Source organism: Buceros rhinoceros, unplaced genomic scaffold, assembly GCF_000710305.1.
Source record: "Buceros rhinoceros silvestris isolate BGI_N320 unplaced genomic scaffold, ASM71030v1 scaffold19999, whole genome shotgun sequence".
NCBI classification, from domain to species: domain Eukaryota; kingdom Metazoa; phylum Chordata; class Aves; order Bucerotiformes; family Bucerotidae; genus Buceros; species Buceros rhinoceros.
In genome coordinates, this window is record NW_010429966.1 from 906 (window position 1) to 10,586 (window position 9,681).

The 9,681-nt window shown below is 40.6% G+C and overlaps 1 protein-coding gene across 1 annotated transcript; it reads left to right on the forward strand.

The window, feature by feature from the left end:
• Positions 1-779: 779 nt before the first annotated feature.
• On the forward strand, positions 780-9,323 carry TMEM165 (transmembrane protein 165; the record flags this gene model as incomplete). The annotated part of the gene is made up of 5 exons (XM_010142857.1): positions 780-1,042; positions 3,179-3,354; positions 4,220-4,402; positions 7,230-7,335; positions 8,771-9,323. Coding segments are annotated over 5 exons (805 nt in total), but the record flags the coding sequence as incomplete, so codon positions are not given.
• Positions 9,324-9,681: the final 358 nt, after the last annotated feature.

Genomic DNA, 9,681 nt, shown 5'->3' on the forward strand with positions numbered 1-9,681 from the left:
TTGGAGCTAAAAGTGGAATGCTGGGAAGTCACCGTGTTAAAACATGTTGCGGTCTGTCTCTGCTGGTAGATGTGCGAGAACAAGCTTGCTTAGCCATTTCTGATCAAGCGTGAACATTGACTTAACTTGCTTTGGATCTTGGCTTTTGATATTAGGTATCTTGAGCTCTCTTGTGCTTTGGTGAGAAAGTGAGACGTGGAGCGCCCTGGTCCAATTCGACTACTGGAAGGTCTTAAAGTTAATTCTCAACAAACATAGAATATGTGCAAAAAATAGCTGATGAAAATTTTATCATGGCTGAGGTGCAAAGATTCTGCAAGGGAAGAAAGCGATTCTGACATTTTTCAAAAGGACTTCGTATTTTTCCTAACCTATCCCAATTGCCCAATTTTAGTTTGAAAAGTTTAATTTATAATATTTATACCAGAAAATGGCTTGTTTGGTCAAGATCATAAAGTAAATAGACAGGGATTGTAACAACAGCAATATTAGAGCTGGACTGTAGCAGATTTCCCTATGTTTTGTTGTCGTAGTGGTTCTTGTGTTCTGGTAAAGAGTGCATGGTGGAGTACTGCTTTAATAATCAGTGCATGATCTGATCTCCTTGCTAAGTGCCTAACTAGCAATTTGAGTTAGGTGGCAGCCAGTAACTAGTTAATGATCATTAATGCTGCCTGAGAGCTGTGTACTTGAAGTGTCACATTACACCCTCTGGTATGACGGGAGACAGACAAGGCTCAGTACTTCTGTGAACTAACTCTTCAAGTCTAATTAACTAGTGGGATTTTTGTGTTTTCTTTTCACCTTCTCTTACAGAAGGGGTCCTCCCTGGTTGCTCCGGTTCACGTTGTTAATGAAGAGTCAGCTGACAAGACTAATTTGGGCTTTATCCATGCATTTGTGGCTGCTATATCAGTCATCATTGTATCAGAACTGGGGGATAAGACCTTCTTCATTGCAGCCATCATGGCAATGCGGTACAACCGTTTGACTGTACTAGCTGGTGCTATGCTTGCCTTGGGACTGATGACATGTTTATCAGGTTAGCACTGCTCTTGTTTCAACTCTTAAAATGTGCTGGATATGTATTTATCAGAAAATCTCATTTGAAATTAAAATGAAGGTAGTAGATATGTGCAGTTTCCTGTTTGGAGGGGAGCATGAATGTTTTCCTGGGGATCATGGCTCAAATTGAATATTATACTCTGAACTCCAGTGAGGTGTTTGTGCTCCCTAGACCTCAATATGAGTGTGAGGAAGAGGAATGGGATTGGGAGCCTAAGCCTTTCCCTAGAGTTTTGGACTGCTGGTTTTGCTTTTATTTTTAGTTCCTGTTAAATCAGTGTGCCTGAAGGGAATGTGGGAGTGACTTCTGTTTTTCCTCCTAAGGCAAAAGATTCTTAGTACGATGACAAATTTCCCTCATCTGTCTTGTATCCCTGTGTATGTAGCTGTTTGGATTTGTGCTGGGAGCTGTGTAAGTGGGAGATGGCGGTCTGCCAGGATCCTTTGGGATGGGTGGAACTGACAGAGCCAAGAGCTGGGAGGGAAGTGAGGTGTCAGGTGGCACTTGAGGAACCTGTAGCTGTGGGTGTTTAGGTAGCCGTGATCGTAAAATGGAGCAGCCTTCAGACGTATCAGATGTAGCATAAATTTTGTTGTATGTGTGTTCATTTCTAACCATGCCCATTTCAGAAATACTTTAAATAGTTTTCGTTTGTTTGTATGTACTGGAGACAGCCAGTTAACTGGCTTCAGGCTTCTCAGCAAGCATTTGAATGGTTTTTGGGAGTATAGCTGTTGCTGTATGTACTGCTGCAGTCATTACTGCATTCTCAGAGCAGTTTCCACTGTGTGTAACGATAGCATTGTAAGAGTTTCTCCTGTTACTTAACGTAACAGTCTTTGACTCTTCTTCCACTGCTGTACTGGTTGCTTCATTGAATGTTATTTAGTACCATAAGTGATGCACTGTTCTGTAAATCTTGAGATCTTTCTCCTGCCCGTTACGGCACTTGCTTTTTCTGTACCAAGTATTTCTTCAAATCTTTCTTGATGCTTTTTCATTAAAGTTTTCTTCTCTCCTTTATCCACCAGTATAGAGGTTCCCAACTATTTCTTCCTTTTCCTAAAGGAGCCTTTTGTTTTCCTTCCTCCTCTCCTCTGCCCTTGTTCTATACAAGCTGTGTCTGGAAATTCCTGGGGCTTTTGCCCACCTTGATTTTATGAAAACTTGCTTACTTAAATTCATTAGCTCCAAGAAATCAGTACTTGGGGTTTTTTTCAAGCTGTGCTGGACAAAATAAGCTCCTGTACTGTTCTGATTATTTCATTTATGCAAGGAATGCTGAAGTGTTAGGTTTAGAGTTTTAATTTCCTCTGATTTATAGGCCTTTTTTTGTCCAAAGATGTCTTTGAAGAAGTGCTTTATCCTGAATACATTTTTCTTATTTGAGGACTAGTTTTGGCTAGTGTGATTGCCGTTGATACCCATAAAAGTAGATGCACTGTAGAGGTAGCTTTTTGAGTAGTGTCAGTGCTTTTAAATTAAAAGAACATCAAAGTTGGTCATGTGTGTTTGTGGGGAATGTGGGAGAGGAGGGAGTAGTAACATACAAGGTGTTTGCACTTGGCAAAAGAAGACAGATGCAGATTCACACAGCTGGATGATTTGTGGGTATGTCTAGTGGATTTAACTTGTAGAAAATCTTATTCTGACTTTATCTAATAAGTGAAATGATTGGAGAGAGATGCTATCCAACATGTAAATATATGTAAAAATGGAATTAACTGGTATACACAGTGACTAATCTAACATGATTACAGAAAATAGTTTCATGGCATGCTTGGAGAAAGGCAGGACTTTCACAGTTCTTGATGGGAAAGATAATGTTGCTTGGCCTCAAGAATAGCAGCACGTCAACTTTGCCCAGTGTGCCTTGCCTGCATGTTAATGTACTTAAGTCTCTGGCATGACCAGTAAGAGTTGGTGGTATCTTGCAAAAAAAAAAAATCCTCAAAATACAGAATTGTATAAAACTAACAAAAGATGTGCGCTGTTTATTTGTTGGTAGATACTTGAATTGCAGACCTGCTAGCAAGCTTTTGTTAAACCTGGGATAGACTATCATGATCCCCATGCTTATTTTATTAAATGATGTATTTGTTTTCTTTTCAGTTTTGTTTGGCTATGCCACCACAGTTATTCCTCGTGTGTACACGTACTATGTCTCTACGGCACTGTTTGCCATTTTTGGCATCCGAATGCTTCGGGAAGGCTTGAAAATGAGTCCAGATGAGGGTCAGGAAGAGCTGGAGGAAGTTCAAGCAGAAATTAAAAAAAAAGACGAGGAAGTAAGTAATAAATTTTCTGTGAATTATTACTAATGAAATAGAGCTGTGAAGCTGCAGAAGGCCACTGTTGTGTTTGAGGTGTTAAGCTGCGTCTGATCAATGACCTGACACAGAAAATGCATGGTTAATGGGACGGAAGTGGCCCCTGGAGACTGTTTCAACTGGTGATTCCACTTCTGTGGCAAGCCTGGCTTCTCAGGAGAAAAGGGGCTTTCTCTGTAGAGTGTGGTGGGTTATTTTTTGTTTTGTGATTGTTGGGGTTTTTTTAATACATTACAAGCAGAGAGGACACCAACAGTTTTCCCTTGCCTCTACTTTTATTTCTTTCTGTGGTCAGGCAGATTAATGCCGAGGTTGTAGTGTTGTAGCAAAGGTATCTGTTATAATAACTTTCTAAATATATTGGGCCATTTCTGAGGAGTCGTGTGGAGTATTAAACTTAATTCTTTTAGGATTTTTTTTCATTAATTTTATCAAATACAGTTTGAGAGCCAGTACTTGGGAAGAGAGGGATCCCTGGAAATCTGTGGTTAAAACCAGGTGTAATTCCAGTTGAAACTACTGTGTAAGTGCAAGCAGTACAAGATGGACAGTAGTTGGAAGTTACAGGTGATTACAGGTATATATGTGTGTATACGTACACACACATGCATATATATGTGGCTAGCTTTTTTAGATGGTGTCCAATAAATAATACACTGGTAATGCAGCAGTCAGTGGCTCATAACATTCCAGCTACTAAATGGCTACCTTTAGCTTTATTGTTGTAAGTAAGTATTTCATTTGGGTTGTTTTCCTGACATTTCTAATCTTATGGTTGGTTGTTTTGTTTTTGTTCCCCCCCTGCCCCCCTTGTCCTTCACAGCTTCAGAGAACTAAACTGTTAAATGGGCCAGGAGATGTGGAATCGGGGCCAGGCACCGCTATACCTCAGAAGAAGTGGCTACATTTTATTTCTCCAATCTTTGTTCAAGCTTTTACTTTAACTTTTCTAGCAGAATGGGGTGATCGTTCCCAATTAACAACCATAGTCTTGGCTGCCAGAGAGGTGAGTGTTGTGGAATGTCTGCTGTTCTTTTGCCCTCTTTGGGCTGCCTGCAGAGGGGTGGGAGAGACAAAATACTTTTCCAGGAGGTACCAGATTGACACCTGCTGTCTTGCTGTGCCTTAGTTACAGCTGTGCTGAGACCTGAAAATAAGTGCACTGAAGCTCTGTGTAGTATTAAAACTACTGTTACAAGACTGAGACTGCACAGGCATTTCTGGACATGGTTGCTTTATATCATGCAGCTGAATACAGTTGTTTTTTTGTTACAGTGTTGAGAGATGTTACAGCATAGATATTTCTTTGATCCATGTGGTCATACAGTTTTCACAGAGTAGCTTTGAGACATTAATCCCAGCAAACTTAAAGCTGTTAAAAAGATACCTCTTTTTAAAAACCTAAGTGAACATGGTACGGTGTGTAGAACTAAAATAAACTCTTAACTGCTGTACAGTAAGTAATACTGTAAATGAAATTATATTTAGCATGATGATTGGACCGCATATAACTATTATATTTAAAGGAAAATTAAGGATTATAGTCAACCATTTAAAAAACGTAAGTAGCTTGCCTGTGCTCTTTCATGTGCTGAGATAATTTGTATTATTTTCCTCTAGGACTCATGCTTCTTTCAGTGCACTTTCAGATGTTCCCTAGGGATAAATCATGGCTTTGTAATGAAGGAGGCTATAATCTGTAGGAACCCCTTGTCTGTTAGAGTGTAGGGAAGTGCTTAGTGCTAACAAGGCAGCAGGACGGGAGGCTGATCACATTGTTCAGGCAGTTACATGCCGTCTTGGAAAACAAGGAATCATTATTGCCTCTGCCCAGGTTTTTATGTGGTGCTAGGCAAGTTGCTTAAACCCGTCTTTTCACAGGTGGTTGGCTTCTGGTTCGCATTTTCTGAGTGTCGCATTAGGAAGTGTTCATCAGACTGTGGTCTGGTTTGTGAAGTGCCAAGCCTTGCAACTAAAGACTGGATGTTTGCCTTTAGCATATGAAGTGTTTCTGTAAGTGCTACAAAACGAAGTACTATAAAAAATGAATTGAAAATATCTTGAGCTTGGCTTCCATAACCAGTGAGTGATTATGATCCTGGTCTTTTTCCATTTTATCTGTGGGATTGTTTTGTACCCCTTTGTTTCATAATATATTCAAATAAACCGTTGTCTGTGAAGTACTGAGATACATAGCAGAAGCATTACAGAAATGCTTATGAGGAAAGAAATTATCTTTATATGGAGATTTGAGCAGTATGGTAGGTCAGCTGTGACCATACATTCTTCAGTGGAAAAGAAAACAAAATACTATGTGGGTGTTCATTAAGTGAGTAGTGCCCGTCCTATCACAATGAACAGGTCTCCTTTGGAGGAGAAAAAGGGTAATAATTTGGCTGTCTCAGTGCATACACCAGTGGAAAGAGTTAAGTCTGTCTTCATGAACCTAGTCCTGAAACAGTCCTTAAGAATTTGATATTACACCTTAATAGTTTACTAGTAACTGCAGTGTCCTACTAGACTGGCTTTGCCTCAGCTGCTGTGTCTGAGCACTTCTGCTCCTGGAGGTGCTGTGCTGAGAGAAGCCATCATAACTTGTTACCTTACAGGGATGGCCTCTAGGGAATGGGGTGGGGGATGAGATCTGCCCTTTGCCAGTGGGGGCTGTACAGGTGACTGTTCACCACAGGGAAACAGGGATTTCCAGGAACTTTGGGTCCCAATCCTGGAGGCAGGTGTTTTCTGCTGGTACAGGCCTGCTTCTGAGCTGCGCTTCTTGGTGGTTTCCTACCTGTCCTCCACTTGGTGTTCACCACCTTCTCTCACTAGCTTTTGGTTTTGGTTCTTTTGGCCAGTCAGTGTTTTGTTTTCTTCATACCGTACCATTTCTGAGACAGTTGCTGTTGGCCTGTTAGAGCTTTCGTGTATTCGTCATGTGATGGCAGCAGCTTTTCTTTTTCCTCTCGGAGGTAAAAGTCTCTCTTAGGTGGGAAAGATGTGCAGGGAGCTCAGCTCCACTTTCCCTCATTTGTCTTTGTAGAGCAGAAAGTTATGCTCCTACCTTGCCTTTGTTATCAATTATTAAAAGATTGTTTTCTGTTTCTGATATTCAAGTTTTATGTTTTATGGAGCATTCAATATGTGTGGCTGTCCTTAAATGTGTAATTTGTAAGTAGATCTGGGAAACCTCTATGTAGTAGAGTTGTTCGCGTATTGAGTAGCTGCTTGTTACGCAGAGATGTGAAAGCTGTCATTGACAAAGCAATTTCAGTGCTTTGAAAGCAGTTTGTTATCCTCTGGACTTAAAATTCTTTTGTACTTCCCTCTTTGGACGATTGGGGAGGCAGAGTGTAGAGCACAAGCTTGTTAAGCCAGACAAGGGAGTCAGAATGTTTTAGCTGCAGAAAGCTTTCATTTGCTGTTCATGGATTTGTTTTTCTTTTCTTTCTGGTTAGGTTGGCATTCTTCCAGCTGATGCATATTGTGTTTCTCAACAGCTGCCACCTTAGCTCTGAGGTTGCTTAATTGTTTAAGTACAGCAGAGCCATTTCTGGATCTGTATTTATCAACCTGAGGATGCTTCTTGGTGGAAACGTGCCATATGTTCCTCATATCAGTCAGGTTGAGATGTAAGTCTGCCTCACTAGCTGACCCACGCTGTTGCTGGCCTCTGAGGCAGCGATGGATAGCAGAGCAAACACCAGAGAGTATCCTCCATGCTTGACAGTGTGCGATCAAGGTATTGGTCCTTCATGGAAGGAGCTTGTCATAGGACGGTAGATTTTCAACTGTGCTGATGATTCCATGCTGTGTTGTTTGTTTTTTTTCCTCAGGACCCCTATGGTGTGGCAGTAGGAGGAACAGTGGGACACTGCCTATGCACTGGTTTAGCAGTTATTGGTGGGAGAATGATAGCACAAAAAATTTCTGTTAGGACTGGTGAGTTTTCAAACCAAAAAAGTGCACTAATGGTGGTAACGTTTGTGGTGTAAATGACTACGTGCTTGGGAACAGTGTTTCCCAAAACTTTTGGAAAACCCCAAAGCATTTTTTTTTTTTTTTGAGTGTGTGTCTTCTATCCTGCCCCCTACCCTGTAGTCAGCATCTCTTGTCGGGGGTGACCCTGGACTGTTCCCAGGGCTGTGTGTCCTTCCTGCCAGGCAGAGTCTGAGTGTGTGCCACCACCCTGTGCAGGGTGCTTGTAAGAGGTCCAGCCTTAATTGAACTTAACTTCCTGACTTAAGGAATCAAAATAGATATTGTAGCTCCTGGTTTAAAGATGGACAGAGGTGAAACACATTTGGCTTCACTGTTAGCTAACCTGAGACCAGAGGAGGGAAATACTGTGTTTTGAAGAGTAGGTATATACTGTTTGACAGTGGATAACAGAAATTCTGTCACAAGAGAACTGCATACTTACAGGTGATGCCAGCCATATAAAAGCTCTAAATGCTGTGCTGTACGTGGCATAAGTGTGTTTTGTTTGTGGTTTTTCTTTTTAAATCATACCTGTATCCGTAACAGGAAGGACCAGTGAGGTTACTTTGAGTTATTTGTTTTTCCTTAGATTAGGTTGCAGCTTGCTTCAAGTGTCAGTCCTCTGATGTAGTGAGATTTCTTGCTTCTGGAAGGATTCTGTGAAGTTGCTTCTTATAAATGTTTATTGAAAATATTTGTTCTGTAGTTGCAGAGGTTGTAAAAACGTCACCGCAAAAAGCGAAACGTGCATTCTGTCATGTTTGATTGCTGAAGAGATTGGTAATGAAATGCTAATTAACAATGATTTTATGTGCTGCTGACAAGCTCAGTGTGGATCTTTGGCTGCAGGAATAGCCTCAGGTTAGACCTAAGATCCATGTAGCCGGTTTGTTTGTTCAGAGAAGAGTAGGACAATGTATACGGTGATGCTTTCCTGGAATACTGTCCCAGTCTCTAGCTGATTGTGGCCATTGCAACCAGTTAATGGTTTTGATCTGTCCCTTTCAATATAGTTACCTATACTGCACAAAAAATGTTAATTAGTATGTCACTCTCAACTGATGGCTTTCTCCTGCATGAGAGTATTGTATCTTTTCTTCCCCTCGTACAGCCGAACATTCAACAGCAGGTGTCAACCTCGGCTGTATACTAGCTAAAGCAGTAAAACAAAGCTGCTTTCTAAGGACCAGAATATATTCTTGTAGGTGCAGTTAGACAGTGGGATGGCATGTGGGCATGCTGACACTGAGCTGGAAACAATCTGCACTGCTTGCAGCATAAATTTTCAAGTAAGGTTATTTGGGAATTGGGCATTTAAAATACAATTTTGTAATGCGTCACAGAAGATACTTAACTTTCAGTATCTAATTTCTTTTTGCTTTGTTTTGTTTTTCAGTGACAATCATAGGAGGCATTGTCTTCTTAGCATTTGCATTTTCTGCACTATTTATAAGTCCAGACTCTGGTTTTTAAAATTTGTCATTGCAAAAGAACAAGGATTGGAAGCATGAAGCAGATATCCTTGTGCATTTCTGTATATAATGTACAGAATCATAGTTAAACAAGCACTGAAAAGGAGACACTGAACTTTTTATATCGAATGATTCATGGGACTGACACATTTATGGACAGCTTCTGCAGTGGAGATCTGCTTATTGTCTGGTTTGTTTATTCTGTGGTGGCTGCTCCCGCGGTGGGATTTGCTTGGTTTTCTTGGTTTCTGGACCTGGCTCAGATGAGTTTTGAGGACCTGCACTCCTAAGTATTGAGGCTTCTGCTTTTTTCGTCTGTACACATGGCCACTTTCCTATGTCTTCAAGAGATGATTTTTAAGGCTTCTTGAAGCAGACTGTCTTGTTCCATGTTGTTTAACAGAAGGTGTTAAGGAGAAAATTGCTGGCTTCCACCTCCAAGGACTTCAGTTCCAGGGTGTGCCCAAGGCTGGATAATTAAGCAACAAGAAACCTGGGAGCAGTTCCTATACCACTGAGTGGCTGAGCCACCGACAGAGAATTTTATAAACTTAATTTAGAGGGATAACTTCTTAATCAGGGATTTTTATCAGGAAATTGATGTGTGGTGATTAAGAACCTACCATGTTCAATATGCAATCTGTCTGGAGCTAGTATTATTTGTCTTTTTTTTATTTTGAAATATTAAAGCATATGAAAAGTAATAAAATGGTCCAGTTTAACAACGTTCCATTCCCAGGATTGAACAGTAATGGAATTCTTAGATTTGGATGTGTTCCTGTTTTTTCTTTTTAGGAGTAGAAATGTAATCTGGAAGAGTATTAATAAAGCATAG